The following is a 16,926-nucleotide window of genomic DNA, read 5'->3' on the forward strand; positions in this document are numbered from 1 at the left end:
TTCGCCATATGCCTTTTTAATTACTTTTTTATTTTTGACATAATATACCAAAGATTTTTACGACTATTATCAATATACTATTATATAAATTTTTCGTCATACTACAATATGACTTTTTATTACTTTTTTCGACATAGTATACCAAGGATTCATGCTATACTGGGACGTTTCAGGATTTTTGTCAACATACTATTATAAGTCTTTTTTATGATTTTTCTTTTTTACATATTTTATTATGAATCTTTTCGACATACTATTGCTTTTTTCTGACTTTTTCCAACATGCCATACAATTACTTTTTATGACTTATCAACATACTATTCTCTGGCTTTTTAATGACTTTTTTCAAAACGGTATACTATGATTTTTTTATAACTTTTTTCGACATAATATACTATAACTTTATGATTTGTTTTTGACATACTATACTATAGCTTTTCGATGATGTTTTTGATAAATTATGTGACTTTTAATGATATTTTTTGGCCATACTATATTATGGCTTTTTTAACATGCTATACAATTACTTTTTAGGACTTTTTTCACAGACTATGCTATGGCTTTTTAATGATTTTTATATAACTTTTTTTCTATATAATATACTTTGGCTTTTTTTGTTTTTTGGAGGGTTTTTTACATACTATACTATGACTTTTTCAACATACTATACTTTTGTCTTTTTCTGACTTTTCTCAACATACTATGGTATAATGTTTTTTCGAAATACTCTAAGGCTTTTTTATGACATTTCTTTTTACATAATATACTATTGTTTTTTATGATGTTTTTTACGTACTATTATGTCTTCATGACATTTTTTGACATACTATACTATGGCTTTTTTATGACTTTATCCGACATACCAAAGTTTGGTAGGGTATGACTTTTTTTTTACATACTATACTGTGACCTTTTTATTACTTTTTCAACATACTTTACTATGACTTTTCATATATTTTTGACATACTATACTAAGGCTTTTCTATGACTTCTTATGATTTGTTTTCAACATATACTATGACTTCGTACATTATTTTGATATACTATACTATGGCTTTTTAATTACTTTTTTAGCTTGGTATACTATGATTTTTATATTACTTTTTAATATAATATACTTTGGCTTATTTATGACTTTTTTTAGAGATATACTTTTTTTAAAAACACTATACTAAGGCTTTTTATGACTTTTTTTTTTTTTACATAATATATTATGAATTTTTTATACATACCACACTATAGCTTTTCTTGACAGACTATACTATGCCTTTTTAATAACTTTGTATTACTTTCTTTGACATAATATACCAAGGATTTTTACGACTATTTTCGATACAATCTTTTTCGTCATACTAAAATATTACTTTTTCTAACTTTTTTTGCCATTCTTAGGATTTTTGTCGACATACTATTATACATCTTTTTATGATTTTTTTTTTTTACATAATATACTGTCTTATTTATGATGCTTTTTGACATAGTATATTGTGGCTTTTTCAACATACATTACTATGGCTTTTTTAATGACTTCTTTTGACATACTATACTATGGGTTTCTTATGACTTTAAGAAAAATTATTACGAGTAATAGCAGTGGGTATCATGCAAGGCCAAGGCATTAGGCACAACCACGGTCCAGGTATAACTATACTTTGACTTTTTATCACATTTATCACAACGTACTATGCTATGATTTGAATTGGTATTTTTTTATGAAAAATCATAGTATAGTAGGTGATTAAAGTAAAGTATGTCACAAAAAAAGTAATACAAAATGTCATGGTATAGTATAACATACTACATACAATATGTCACAAAAAGTCAAACTTTAGTGAATCAACAATGTCATTGTATCATGTCATAACATCAGAAAAGTTTAATGAGGCCTAACCCTCTCGTGATAATTTCAGAAGAGACTTTTCCTTGAGCAAGACTTGGTGAGACACAATACAAACCAAACAAACCGCAAAAGATTGAAGACATTTTTTTATTTCTCTGTAGGGTCCTTTCCATAATGTTGTCAGACACTTCTAATAACAATTTGTGAGCCAGTGAGCGGCAAAAGCTAGCACTTTCAGTGGACGTACATCGACTGTGCGCATTTCCCAGGGAGGATTACATTGCAGCACTCTCGCTCAATACTATACCAATTTCTAAAAGGCTGTCCCCATTAGTCACTTGGACACAAAAACATGGGAAAACAGGGTTGAAAAAAGGAAATTCCTTGCGTGTGAAAACCTACTTGGCAATAGACTGGATTATGATTCTGAAAATACTGATGTATCCATTTAAACTTGATTTAATGTGAATACAGAAACTTTCCACCATCAGCAGATGAAAGCAGCCTTCTAGTATCAAAGACATACATAGAGAGATACACAGAGAGGCTAAAAAAAAGTAACAATAAGACACATTTTTAAGTGGAGGTACTGGCAAAAGCAAGTCAGTTTCTACAGATGGATAGATCAGTCTTTTAATCTAATCAGCACATCCGATCCATATGCATTTCAAAAATATTTTAGCATTGCTAATACAACATAAAGGGTAAAGAGGCATTTATCAAACTCTCATACATATTTCTTAAACACAAGTCCTCACAATTTTTTTAAATGTGCCTAGTGCTTCTCTACAGCAATTCAACTAGAAAGCAAGTACTCTAGACTAACTGTTCAAATAGTGCATTGCATACTAAGTTTACAGGCATCATCAGTAAGGACTCACATTGAGAGATGTGTTCCCAGCTTTGAACTGATGTGAATATGACCGATGCCTGTTCAGTCTCCCATATTTCTGGGAGTTGTGATGAGGTAGAATGAAACCTGCCTCTTCCATACTGCTGAGCAGCCTGGTCCAGACTTTTGCACAAAAAGTGAGTAAATATTAGTATACAACATGCCCTCCCACACCCCACCCCAGGGAGATTGCAAAGCACTCCTCCAAAGCCTCTTTATTACCAATTCCTGATTGGAGCGGCTTGGGACTGTTGTTGGCTTAGGGTGCCTAGATCTCCGGTAGGGAATAATTAAAACCCAGCCACTCTGTCGGGGGATCGACAGGGCTTGTGCTGAGGGCCTGAGCCGCTAAGGAATGCCAGTGTGGACCCACCATGACAGAGGGGGTAGGAAAATAAAAAATAAGACACACTTAAACCACCTTGCTAACACCACAAATTAACTGCAATTAACTAACTTGCAGAGGCCAGAAAAGTGCCCATTCAAAATCCTATTTTTCCACAGACACTTTGAATGAAAATATGAATAACTACATTCTAAAAAACACAAATTGTATCCATATTTATTATGGCTAATGTTACAAATACTATATAATAAAAAATGCACAATTTCTATCAAGGATGTCCTTTCAAAAAAAGTTATATTTTTCTTCCTGATGATAAACGTCTAATTTTGGAATGAAACTCTTGATATGATTTCACATCATATATTATGAACCAGAGTATCACCGTGGATGAAAACGCTTCAAGACTGAAGACTAAAAATAAGAGTGAGACAAGCTATGTGCAGATATCACACATTTAGTATTCTTCTAAACAACTGATGGCCTAAGCTAAGGCCGGCTTTTAACATTTTATAGTCCCCCATTCTACACATTTCCTACACACCAATAGTGATCATACAAAAAATCTTTAATTACTTCAGCCTCACATTTCAATATCTTGAAACTAATGTCCAAAAAACCAAAAGGCTGATTCGTCCATTTAAAAAAAAAAAGAAATACTCGCTGTGCATGTTTGTGTGATGTGGACTTACTGACACTTGGGTGATGATAGTCATAAATACGAGGCCATCAGATTTAACATGACCGTTGAGTGACATGTTGATTTTTTTAACCACCAAAAATAGTTAACCTGCAATCAAAACAACAAAACAGCAGCTATGTGTACCTGAGGAACCAGAGAGAGTCCAACCAAATAGAACAATCTCCTATCTGAATAAACCCCTATTGAAATTCTGGCAAGGTAAGCGAGAACATCTATAAATGAACACAAATGACTACAGAACATAGTGTTGTGTTTGTATTTGCGCGATTCTCTAAACTGTTGGTTCTGTAACAGATTGGTTGGTTGTAACTGTCCCCTTTGGCATATTTAACCATTACTGGTTGCCTGGAGTGCTACCTATTTTTTCCTCTCAAAAGTCTACATGGAGTAACAGCTCAGCCTTTACTTAAAGGTTCAGAGAAAGCGTCCCTTCTACAACTTAATCACCTTGGAGATGATTATCCAGAGAAAAGCATACAACAGAGGCCCCAATGCCCTCTGACACCGTCACAACACATTGATCCCCTTCCCAATCCTCTACAAATATCACATGGGATTATAAATCTACCCTAGTATGTATGCAGGGTTTTGTCGTGGCTTTTTGCCCTGGTCTAGGAACACGGTAATGCACTGGCAAAACAAGTAAAGTCTCTCAGAGGTGAGACTTTTACACTTAATGTAGTCCAAAGGTTGGATCTTGGAACTCGATTGTGTCTTGGCCCGAGACTGTAGCTCTAGAATCACTATTACTGTAATTCAACATGATGTAGGAAGCCCTGAATTCTTAACTCAACATGTCATCAGATGATTAAAATATATCACAATTAAAGAAGGTTAATGTACACAAGGTGTTTAAAGCCTCAATTTCCAAGGCTGGAGGAGACAAAATACAAAAGAATCTCACAAACATGTGCAAGTGTACATAAATGGCCTTAATCCATACAGATTGCCTCACTCGCTCTTAATCTGAGAAAACATTTTTGTCACATAGGCTGGAGGACATATCAGGAAGTATTTTTAACACACTACTCTAAAATTTGGTTGCTGGTTACCTGATAGACTAGGTAAATGCATGAGCCACTGACAAATGCATCTAAATATAAATGATGGTTGGTGTTAAATGCTCTTACAGTTCTTCACTCTAAAAATCAGTTTAAACCTTTAGTAAACACCGAACTTTAAAGTTATTGTGCATAACATTATTTCACACAGCCCCTGTGTTGAGTCAGACGCTGGTCACTATTGTAAATGGATAATGATTGTAATTTCTGCATTAAGTTATTGCATAACATCTGGAAGGCATTTAGCTACAATGGACACAACAAAACTTAAGAAGATCGTTTCTACGAGATGCTCGGTTATCTTCATTTGACATTTCAGTGGAGAAACAAACCACTCTGCTCCTTCAACTCTTGAAACGTGTCTGTTCACATATGTGGTTGAATTTCCTGAAATTAAAAAAGAAACCACATAAATTAAGAGCTGCATGTAAAAAAAAACAACAACAAAAAAACAAAGAGATGAGAGGAAGCTTATCATAAAGGTCTTCAAACAGCAAACATTAGGGCCTAGAGGACCCAGTTTATACAAGGACTCCCTCTTGTGGTAAAGTAAGTGAACAATATGCACTGTTTGCTATAAGGTGTGGCTTTTCAAAATAAATGTCTGTAAATGCACAGGATCAAAAATAAATAAAACTGCTGCTCAGAATCTATTTTACAACTGTGTCATTTTATAAAACAAGTGACATACATGCATGTAATATATATTAACATTTATAATAATTTCATATGATGACCATGATGATACTTTTGATTAGTGCATGCGAGACATTGGCTACTGATTAACAAATAGTATGGCAGAGAAGCCAGACAAAGCAAGTTAGTAAATACAGGAGAGATGCAATATATTGTCTGCAACATTTTAAGAGACATCTTTCACACGAGGAAACATATCACTGGGGTCAATTATGCAGTTTCATTGTTGTCAGTTGAAAGCACAACCCTCTGGTTCTAAATGTGTTTAAGGGTTCTTTATATCTAAAAAGACTTACATTGCATGATGCGCCTTCACCTGCGTACGACAGTTACGTCCCCAATAACAGTCGGGACGAGATGTTACAGCAGCTGAGGAAAGAACATCAAATAAATTCATTACATGGATATAACATGAAAAAACATGTATAAGTTGTCTAAAAGTCTGAAATAGCATTAAAAATGACTTTGGTCTGTCTCACCTGGCAGTTCAGGCAGAGGGATGTTCTGTCTGTACTTGTAGGCCAACTCCTTGAATGCTCGCAGACCACAGCAGAAGCACAGGATGGCATTTGGAGAGATTCGCCAATCTGATAGAGACAGAGTCAAGGATATCACCAGTCTTTCTTTTTATATGACAGTGTGGACTTCCATGGGTTTCGATCTGAAGCTTCACCTGACAGATAGTAGTTTCCCTGCTGGAAAGCCTGCAAAGACTCCTGGAGCAGATCTCTCCATGACTTCCCTCTGGAAGACAGGTAGTTCTGGTGGAAGAATGGAAACACACAAACAACAGCATCTTAACATTGCATGTATAACAGGCAGGTGCAGACATGTTTTCAAGCATCTGACGTTCTTAGCATGGGTTGTAAGTGGAGTCTACGGTTAGCTGGTAGAAGCTTTAGCTGATAAAGTTGATATTTTTGTAATCGGGAGATCTTATTTGTTATTACACAGATCCATCGAGTAGGTTTTTAGAGTATCATGCATGTAAATACTTTTGCCAGAAGTTAGAATCAACTACCCATGTTATAAATAGTAAGCTTTACCAATGACTTAAACATGTAATACATTGTAATATACAAACAAATACAATTAACATCTTACCTGGAGGATCTCCGATTCATAGTTATTGTTGTTCAGCACACCATCTAGGCATTTATCTGTCAGATTAAGCTCTTAAAAAAATGAAAAATTGCTGGATTTGAATGTCAAACATTTAGCAAACGACAACACTTAAAATAGCAGTACAACTACATCTGAGAAGCTGAGCTTCCATCTAACCACTGAGTAGACTGCAGAGAGCCCAAAGAAAGACAGCTTCCCAAAATATTTAGAGCCCAACTGCACCATTGTGGTTCAATAATGATCAAGGGTAACTTTTCTGGACTGTAAAATACATTTTGAATCAAAGTTGCAACATTATTTCCCCCTGTCATGCAACACTGTGTTCCCACTTCAACTAAATGGAAGTTAGAATTGTTTAATGATTCTTCTTTTGTTTCAATAGCCATTGTTAAAGGAAAGTAGAAAAACCTTTGAACAGCAGTGTAAACAGAAAGTGTTTACAGAGCTCAAGAGCTCCGTGAGCAGGACTCTTAAGTTCACCTCAGCTTTTAAAGCAGACGTTTCCTCCACACTGGACATAAATCACTGAGTACATCACTGCTGAACTGTTTCAGCTTTTGAAATAAAATTGTATCTTGTTATTACATTATTATTACTGAAAGTGGAATACCTAAAATATGATGCATATTTAGTGATTACATGTGTACATGCTATACTGTGCTTGTTCTAAAAGCACCTACATTTATTCTGCTGACATTTCTTTTACACAAATATACAGGAAAACATACCGTGCTTATAATCTGAGGCTGAAAATCATCACAATACACAGATATTGCATTTGGACAATATTCAGGAATCAGCTCCTTCAATTAAAACGTATATTGCCATCAGTAAAAAAAGAAAATCCCATACTGGTCGAAGCCTACTAACCAGCAATAAGCCTAACAGTGGAGATCCCCTGGGGCTGTTTTGCTGAAACAGATACATACCACTGAATCGAGCCAGACAGCCTTGACAGCCGATCCTCTGGCAACCCCAGTACATGTGACAGAAGGGTCGCTGGCACAGCACACCTGCCAACACACAGCACATGATGCATACAGCATGAGGTGTATAATTGTACGACAACCTATCCATACACGAGAATGCATGGCAAAGTTACACAAATTAAAGTCTATCTGGCTTATATGATCTATGCGTTTTTAGTTAGTCTTGTATTACCTGCATTTCTATTTAACTCTAGTTACATGCAGTTTTTTGAATGACAGTATAATTGTATCAAACATATTACATTAAATCTCTGCAGAGGGATTAACAACAACCACTTACATCGCTGAGCAATAACCTGCTCGCTGTTTGGCTCGGCCCGTCTGTCTGGCATTGGCTGGAGGCAGCAGGTGCAGACGAGATGGCAGCCCTGGGGGGGGCAGCGGTACTCCTGAGAAGCTGCAGACAAGACAGGAGCAGACAAAGGTTTTCGATGGGAGCTAAGACGTGAAGGTGTGAATGGAAGGCAGGAGGATCTTTAGTCACGCTAAAGTGGGTTTTCAGATGATTTTACCAATGACAGAACACACTGCAAGTCTTGCATATAGTTTTTGGTATTAGGATTATAACAGAATGCTGTACCCTTCAATTTGCCATTGAGTAAAAGGTCTAACTTTAGCAACTGATCTTCCCGTCTAATATACACCCATAATCACCTGAGGGGATGGCAGAGGATGTTGAAGGCTGCTCCCCTGTGGGTGTTGCAGACCCTTCCTCAGTTGCTGGTTTGGGTGGAGGAGGTATCGGCGGTGGGGCTGGCACACAAGGGAGCCAGTAGTTGGAACCTGTAGCAAACAGCACCTGACTGACCTCCCTCCTGTAGCCAGGACACTGTCGGCACATCACCATAGGTTGACTGGGGACAAAAACACAACAGAAAATCATCACATGGAGAAGTTATTTATTATTTGTTGATAACCTATTTTACCATATATTTACCTCTAACAAAACAAAAAGTAACCATTGAAAACAAGAACTTTGACAAAATGACAAGAAATATCACTAGATTATCCGACACTTTAGTTTCTCCTCTAAAAAGGACAAAAATTAGACTAAAAACTATCTGACAAAAACAAGACTAAAAGGTCTGTAGTTTTTGACTAAAAATAATATACATTTTTATCAAATGATTTAGACTGAGATATAAAACAAAATCAAAGTCAGGTGCCAAAACTAACACTGGTTTCCTACAAATACAAACATTCAGACTGTACCCCATGTCTGAGGAGTCACTGTCATTGTCAGAGAGTTCAAAGAGGTAATCTGAACTGCCCTCCTCATCTGAGAAAGAGCGCTCCACTTTTGGCTGCAACATGTCCTGAGTTATCTTGTTACGGCTGTCCATGCTCTTCAGGTCCTTATCACTGCGGCACTTTTCTGTGGGACAGACACACAGAGACACACAGACAAATACAAAGTCAGTATCTACTGAGATTTTCTATTAATTTATACCATTTTGGATATCATACAAGGTAAGCAGGTCTTGCTTACATGCCATTCCATCTCTCTTGTTTGAATCTCTACCAAGTCAGCTTTGGTGGAAAACAAAAACCTCAGCAACAAACAATTTTCAAATGCTTGTTATGTAAGGCTGTGTTTACATCTACTTACAACCTTTTCAGTTGAAGGCAACACAGGTGTTGGCATTTTGACTAAAATAATGAGAGATGATTAAAAGGTGCTATTAAAATGCTCTCTATCTGTGCAAACCTGGATGCTGGATGAGGTAGGCCTCCACCAGGTTGTTGAGGATGTGGTTCTTACGAATCCTTTCCACAGGGCAGCGGCAGGTGGGGCAAAGAGAAGAGCGCTCCATCCAGCCTGAGTAGCAGGCAGCACAGAAGACGTGCATGCAGGGCTGCAAGCTGAAGCAAAAACAAGAGACTCAAGAGATTAAACAAACTATTGTTATTTGGTAACATGCTGCATGTATGCAAAGAGCCTTACAAGTCCACAAAGTAGGGTTCAAGCCCCCACCCTTGGATCTCTGTGCAGATGGAAGAGTCCTTTAAATCTTACCTGACACAGTCATGCAGCAGGTCTTGACAAATAACACATGTCAGGCTCTCCTCCATCTTGTCCGTCTTAGTCACTTCCACAGGTGGTTTAGACATAAGGCCTCCCTTAGTTGAACAGACCATTTCTGTGCTGGAGGTGTGTGGCAAGTCCAAATCATAATCTTTACCTGTAAACACAACAACAGTATATCAGTTCTACATTTAGACTGAAGTGTCTAGTTTGGCTTACAAAACCCTTCCGGACTGTGCTTGAGGTTGAAAAAAAGGTTTTGTTTGGAACAAAAGTAAGTAAAGCTCTGGTACAACATAAAGGGCCCTATTATATTTGTCCAAGTGTGAAGTGGTAGGTCTGTGTGGCCATCTAAAGTGCACCTGCTATTTTGGTTCATGTATGTGGAGCAGCACAAAGTGCCAAAGGGCTAAGAGTGTGCTGATTAAAAAATACAGTCTCAGCCAGTCACATCACTAGTCTATTTTTTTTAAGTAGAGTAAGTTATGAAGCACAGGATTAATGAGCTCACGTGATCTGCTGTTTCACGCATAAACAGGCAGAACAACAAGTATTCTGAAGCAGCTTACTGTTATTTGCAGGTGATTTAATGAAGGTAAACACAGTGCACGGCCATGCGTGATGGCACTGCACGTTAGCGTGGCACTCTAATCAGAGGCTGCATATTTAACAGTCCTGCTGCTTTCAGATGGCTGCAGGGGTTTAATGAACTGAAGGAGAAGCTCCTATTACAGAATAAAGCAACTGTGTGGTGAAGATACAAGAAGAAAGAGTACAAGATACTGTAAGAATCAACCAGATTACTTGATAAAGGCAGACTGCATACTGATGTACCCACATTAAATTATATTTTATGTTGCAGATTTAATTGTATCTACTGGCTGGGGAGTTGTTTAATTAACATAGTTAATTTGCATATTAGGCATTATTTTAGTCATTTCTGTGCATTAGTTCTAGTATTTAGTTTGCTCTTGTTAAATCCCCAATGTGGCAGCTGGATTACGCCACAAACAGATGTGGTTCCGAGATGTCTATTATCAGTGAAAAGTCTACGACGCAAAATACAAACAACTCGCTTGGCGCTGCTTAACTTAGAACCGTACCCTCCCAACTAAAAACCACGGACAGACAAAGGCAAACAGTAAAATCTAATGTGAGGAATCAAGGAAAAACAGGTAAATCTCCAAATAAAAGAACTTACTGTCATCAGTTTTCCTCCTCTTGCTTTCTGGCTCCATGTCTTTGTCCTGTGCTGGGGCAGCATCTTTAGCCTGGTCTGATTATATGGAGAAAAAGGAGACTTGGGTCAAATAATGTTGTCAATACTTCAAACGGCGCTGGAAGAATTTATTTGAAAAGGTTTCGACAAGGGGTTGCTTCATATACCAGCTCTACTGTGGAGGAGTTGGTTCCAATAAGAAGCTACTTCGGAAGTGTTGAAGGTGTGTGATAAAAATCCCTTCAGAGAAAAAGAGCAGAAGCGCTACAACACACAACACAGCACTGATGCATCAGACAAAGGACTCGTCTCTGTACTTGTCTTGTTAGACATTAGTGCTGCGTTCGACACCATTGATCATTACATCCTGTTACAGAGACTAGAACAATTGATTGGCATTAAAAGGAACCACACTAAGCTGGTTTGAGTCCTATTTATCAGACCGATATCAGTTTGTATTATGTAAACAATGAAACCTTGATGAACACCAATGTTAGTCACAGAGTTCCACAAGGTTCTGTGCTTTGACCAATTTATATTCACCATATATATGCTTGATGTGATTGATCAGGATTTGTCCTTTAACTCCCAGATAAAACAAACTTCAAGGACTGCCTTTTTTCACCAACGTAACATTTCAAAAATCAAGCACATCCTGTCTCAAAGCGATGCAGAAAGATTAGTTCATGCATTTGTTACTTCTAGACTAGATTACTGCAATTCCTTATTATCAGGCTGCTCTAATAAGTCTCTTAAATCTCTACAGTTGATTCAGAATGCTGCAGCTCGCGTACTAACAAAAACTAAGATAAGAATCATATTACTCCTGTATTAGCTTCTCTGCACTGGCTCCATGTAAAATCTAGAATATAATTTAAAATCCTTCTCCTCACCTACAAAGCCCTAATTGGTCAGGCACCATCATATCTTAAGGAGCTTATAGTACCATATTACCCGACTAGAGAGCTGTACTCCCTAAATGCAGGGCTACTTATGGATCCTAGAGTCTTAAAAAGTAGGATGGGAGCCAGAGCCTTCAGTTATCAAGCTCCTCTTCTGTGGAACCAGCTTCCCGTTTCAGTCCGGGGGGCAGACACACTCACCACATTTAAGAGTAGGCTTAAGACTTTCCTTTTTGATAACGCTTATAGTTAGGCCTGGCTCAGGTCCAGCCCTTAGATATGTTGCTATAGGCCAGACTGCCGGGGGACTTCCTAGGATACACTGAGCTCCTCTCTCTTCTTCTTTATCTCCTTCTGTATGAATTCATGTCCCATTAATTCATATTACTAACTTTGCTTCTTCCCCGGAGTCTTTGTACTTTCTCGCCTCACAGGTTTCCGTAGATCGTGGTTATATCTGGACCGCGGTCTTGCCTCCTGCCGTGGTCCTGCCTGACACCCACTGCTAATATCATTATTATTAGTAGCCGCATTGCTATTGCTATTGCCGATACCATTACTGCTTTTGTTATCAATGTTTTGTTAACTATATCCACTGCTACTGCTGTAATTATTAGTAGTCGTAATTTTTCCATCATTCTTCGTATTACTCTCATTATATGAATAATTTCTGTCACATGCATTGAATGTGTTGTAACTCTGTTATGTTCATTCTGTACACATGACATCTATTGCACTTCTGTCCATCCTGAGAGAGGGATCCCTCCTCTGTTGCTCTCCCTAAGGTTTCTTCCCTTTTTCTCCCCATTAAGGCTTTTTTAATCAATAAATTGAATTGAATTGAACAAAGGACACTTACTTCTAGAAAGTACATTGACTACGAGACAAGTTGGAGGTGACTGATCTTAGCTTGATCAAACCTCCGTCATTTCGCGGGTAATTAGCCAGAGCAGCACGTCCCAATGTCACGTAAATTATAAATCAACCTTCTGACTTTTTAAATGTTGGGAAAAGTGGATGGAAATGGCTGTCAGGTAGAGACTTGTGAGAAGGAAAAAAAAAAGTCAACATATAAAGTAGATGAGAGCAGACTCGCTGAAGTTGTGTGAAGAAGTGTAATAACCTCCAACAGGCCCAACACAGTCTGAGTTTAAGTTTAAAGTTCAGTGTTGATCAGTTGCAATCAATTGACATCAGCAGGTCTGTTTACACCAATGACTGTGATCTGGGGGTTAATTTAGAAGAAGAGTCACAGCTCAGCCTCTCTGTCTGCTCCTCTAACATCCTGTGACTCCGCCTCCTATCACACAAACAATACAGGGTGTGGCTGGATAAATGTAACCACGCAAGCTGAAATTATGTTATTACAGTTATATTATTAAGTATCATATCAAATACTATGCAATATCATGATGGTATTTTCAGGCAACATCAAGCACCCTTACACTCTTAGACAATTAAAATAAACTACTCCTGGGTTAATTTTACACTGTTAATAGAGCTTTTAAAGGAATAGTTTGTCATTTTAGGAAATATTCTTGTGTGGTTTCTTTACAGAAGACCGTTAACACTCCCCTGTCTGTCTGTTAAATATGAAGCTACAGCTTGTAGACAGTTAGCTTAGCTTAGGCTAGCTTCGTTCTGTCCAAAAGGTACAAAAACGAAAATGCAACGGCAACATGTTGGGATTTTTGTAAATTCCTCTACGTCTTCACAAGGGTGTAATGTATAGGGATGCATAGTGAATTTCCAGAGGGAATGCTAATAATCACGCCTCTTCAGTAGTGTTAGCAGAGAACCTACCAGAAGCAGGACAAGCTGTGGTTGCCACAGGACCAGAAGTGGTAGGGCTCCCGATACAGAAGTGGGAAGTGGAGGTGGAGGGCTGAGGATCCTCCAGAGTTGGATCACGAGAAGCCTTTGTGAGCATTACAGGCTCCACAGAGAGAGACATCTCTGAAGGTGGAACAGAGGCAGGACTGTGGGCTGACCTCTCCGTGTCTGAAGTTTAGATACAGGGTGGGGATTAGTAGCTGAGTGCTGTGGAATAAAAGTGGTTACAGTTGACAAAAGAGCTGTGGGTAATTACCTGGCTACTTACCATAACTATGTTCTGAATTAGCATGTTCCATTTCGATTGAGTGGTAAACGTAGGCAATGTCTACAGGGTGACAAGACAAGATGGTATCCGTCTTTCCATCTTAGAAATTCATATAAACATTACTGGATTTAAAAAAAAAAAAAAAACTCACTTTGTTCTGGCTCACTTTTCCTGTATACAAAGTAGATGACATCGCCGTTCTGCAGCATGTGAGTTTGCTTCTTGACCAGTTTGGACATGTTGATCACTGTACCATTAGTGCTACATCACATACAGACAAACATGCAATTGGACATGTCACTGTACAATGTAAAAGGTTTTGTGCGTTTCCGAAATATGGTTTGTTTGTTTGATTTGATTTCTGGTACCTCGTGTCTTCAAGCCACACCAGCCCTGAGCTTTCATCTTGAACAATCTTGCAGTGCTCCCCTGAGACCAGTTTGTTGGCTGGGAAGGACAGATAACATCCTGGCAGCAAAATAATAAAACACAACAATGAAAACACAGCGTAGACATGATACATATTACTTTGGCTCTCTAGGACAGAATCTACTTAATGAATGTTTCAGCCTTTTAGTGCCTCTTTTGGGAGAGTATAATGTGTAATATATGCATCAGTTTGAGAAAATGATACATGTGTTAATTTCTGTTTTCCACCTCTGACTATTTCAAAACAAATTTTCAGCCATTCTTGTTGATATGGCAATATAGCTTTACATCTTCAGCATATATATATATATATATATATATATTAAAATAAACATGATGAAAATTCAAACTCATTCTATTGAGATTCACCTGAAACTGTGTTCCATGGACATTTACTTAAACCTTTTATTGCCCAGACATATGCAAACCAATTAAGGCTAGTCGCTTTGCATTGCAAAAAAGTAGACCCCCAAAAGCTCTCAACAACAAAGCAGACATAGGGGGGAAATATAGGCCTAACCTTTTCTTAAGCGAAAGCCCATACACAAAAAAAACCTACTTAATATTCTGCACACATGTTCTCAATGGACGCCTTTTGTTATCATCACAAGGGGCTGTCTAAGTTTGGTGCACTAAAGAAGGCTTTGTGTTTTCAAGGGGGAGGTTTTTAAGGGCTCCAGACACTGACAGCGATGTCTACGCTACAGACAGGACTGTCTTTTGTTAATAGACATCACATCTTGAGCTTTGGTAGCAGGTTAAAGAATTCTAAAAGTTTTAACGCATACGATCGAAGGTGAAGACATATCTTTATTGTCCATTCCATAATACGTTACATATAGAAATTAACCAACCTTTTTTCCTGCCAACTGTGCATTCCCTGCTGAAAAGCAGGATAGTTTCACTGGAGTCCACTTTGACTAGCTTTCCCCATGGCTGTCCTCTTTGATAACTGTCCATCTTCAAATGTTTTCTCTACAAGAAACGATGAGAAAACAAGTTTGGAAAGGGTTAACCTTTATGGCACTGTTTTTATACACTATTCGGCTCATGGTAGTATAGAGAAAGTGTGAAATTACCCATCAGTGTGACATGTTGGTAAAATCAAAACCTAACATTTGATTAAGTAAGATTACTTTAAACGTCAAACTTCAGATGGATTATGAATTTCAGATTCCAATTAAGCTTAAAAAAAACTTTAAAGACATTCAGGATCTCGGCAGACAGACCCTTAAAAAAACACGATATAAATTACTTTTTACATGTTTGCACCTACACCAATATGATTTCAACGTAATGAACTGTTTAGTTTTTAAGTCCCACAAGTTCTCTTAAGACCAGTGTTTAAATCCAGTGCTGTGAATATATAATGTTTTATGCATGGCAAATTCACAAGTGAAATTCATCCATTCATTAAACATGATTAGCAACGTTAGGCTAGATATGCAACTTGCCAAATAAACCAGGCTTAGTTAAACTGAAAGAGTTCTTCATCAAGCTAACGAGACCTAGCTAGCTAGACGTTCCAGAGCTCACTAGGTTTAGCTATAAAGCGATATTAGCTGGCTTTGCTGTTTGACAAGCTGGGAAAAACGTTAAGTTACTTCAATCGTCAACTATCAATTTGACAGAATGTTTCACGATCCACATGCTGTTGGATTTCACGAACACACACACAACTTCGGTCAATAATAACACTAAGCTAACGCGATTGCTAACATTAGCAGCCACCCACACGACTGTGTGTATCCAAGAGAACAATCGGGAGCACTCAGCAACTGCCTGAAAAGCCAGTAACGTCTCACTTGTCTTATGTTTAAAACTTTACCGTTAAACGCGTAATTCGCTGTCCCAATAGCTCTGTTTGAAACAGCTTCTTCTCCTCATATTCCAGCTACACACAAGATGCACTTCCTGCCCAGCTCAGGGTTGATGCCGTCACCAGCTGATGGAGGAGGGGCCGTTTGGTGTGCTGAGGCTGGCATCCTCACAACAACACACACTAGAGTACGTTTGATAAAAGTGTCACATGTTGAAGTTCATGAGAAAAAATCTTTGCCCATAAGCCGACATTTGGTGGCTCAAGTGCATGTGCAACTTGCTATTATTGCACCCAGTGGTGAAAGAAGTATTCAGATCATATTACTTCAGTAAAAATACTAATACTACCCTGTAAGAATACACATAGGCCTCTAGGCTACCTGCACTGGAAATGTTACTTAAAGCAAAAGTGTGACAGTATAATCAGTATTAAGTATTAGAAGTAAAAGTACTTAATGTGGAAAAATGCCTCCTTTGACTGTTATTATTACTAGTATTACGTATAATATCATTAGATTTTTTTTACTGATACATTAATGTAAAAGCTACATTTTACTGTTGAAGTTGGTTTATTATTGTTTTGATTTTTTTTCTCCGTTAATCGACTGTTGCCAATTAATTTTCTGTCAGTAGATGTAAGTGGCCTAAAAAGAAAAGACTCAAGTATCTCAAATTTCTACTTAAGTCCAGTACTTGATTAAATGTACTTAGTTATGTTCCATCAGTGATTGTGAGAGAAAACTTCATGCTTGAAAATAAAGAAAGTGTGTTTGGAATAA

The 16,926-nt window shown here is 37.6% G+C and overlaps 1 protein-coding gene across 2 annotated transcripts; it reads right to left on the bottom strand.

Annotated features, from left to right (window-relative positions):
- Positions 1–1,968: 1,968 nt before the first annotated feature.
- On the bottom strand, positions 1,969–16,253 carry chfr (checkpoint with forkhead and ring finger domains, E3 ubiquitin protein ligase). 2 transcript variants are annotated; one of them, XM_068703688.1, is made up of 18 exons: positions 16,155–16,253; positions 15,181–15,301; positions 14,266–14,365; positions 14,049–14,158; positions 13,898–13,957; positions 13,600–13,797; positions 10,877–10,951; positions 9,667–9,832; positions 9,358–9,512; positions 8,862–9,024; positions 8,304–8,503; positions 7,930–8,046; positions 7,590–7,673; positions 6,640–6,710; positions 6,209–6,296; positions 6,015–6,122; positions 5,832–5,904; positions 1,969–5,226 (listed from the first exon to the last, which is right to left on the bottom strand). In XM_068703688.1, the coding sequence occupies exons 2-18, from the start codon at positions 15,284–15,286 to the stop codon at positions 5,184–5,186; spliced, it is 1,917 nt and encodes a 638-aa protein (XP_068559789.1). In that variant the 5' UTR covers positions 15,287–15,301; positions 16,155–16,253; the 3' UTR covers positions 1,969–5,183. The 2 variants fall into 2 exon arrangements, 1 of the variants encoding a protein (XP_068559789.1); XR_011102161.1 differs by lacking the exons at positions 1,969–5,226; positions 5,832–5,904; positions 6,015–6,122 and having other exon boundaries at positions 6,270–6,296; positions 6,640–6,730.
- Positions 16,254–16,926: the final 673 nt, after the last annotated feature.

The sequence above is a fragment of the Cebidichthys violaceus genome, unplaced genomic scaffold (genome assembly GCF_023349555.1).
Source record: "Cebidichthys violaceus isolate CVI_PGR_0920_01 unplaced genomic scaffold, fCebVio1.0.p SCAF_9, whole genome shotgun sequence".
NCBI classification, from domain to species: domain Eukaryota; kingdom Metazoa; phylum Chordata; class Actinopteri; order Perciformes; family Stichaeidae; genus Cebidichthys; species Cebidichthys violaceus.

Coding starts and splice junctions, on each gene's coding strand:
- chfr (XM_068703688.1), bottom strand. CDS start 15,286: ATGGACAGTTATCAAAGAGGACAGCCATGGGGAAAGCTAGTCAAAGTG. Junction 6,123..6,208: donor GGGAAACTACTATCTGTCAG/GTGAAGCTTCAG, acceptor TGTCTCTATCAG/ATTGGCGAATCTCTCCAAAT. Junction 5,905..6,014: donor CCCTCTGCCTGAACTGCCAG/GTGAGACAGACC, acceptor TTCTTTCCTCAG/CTGCTGTAACATCTCGTCCC.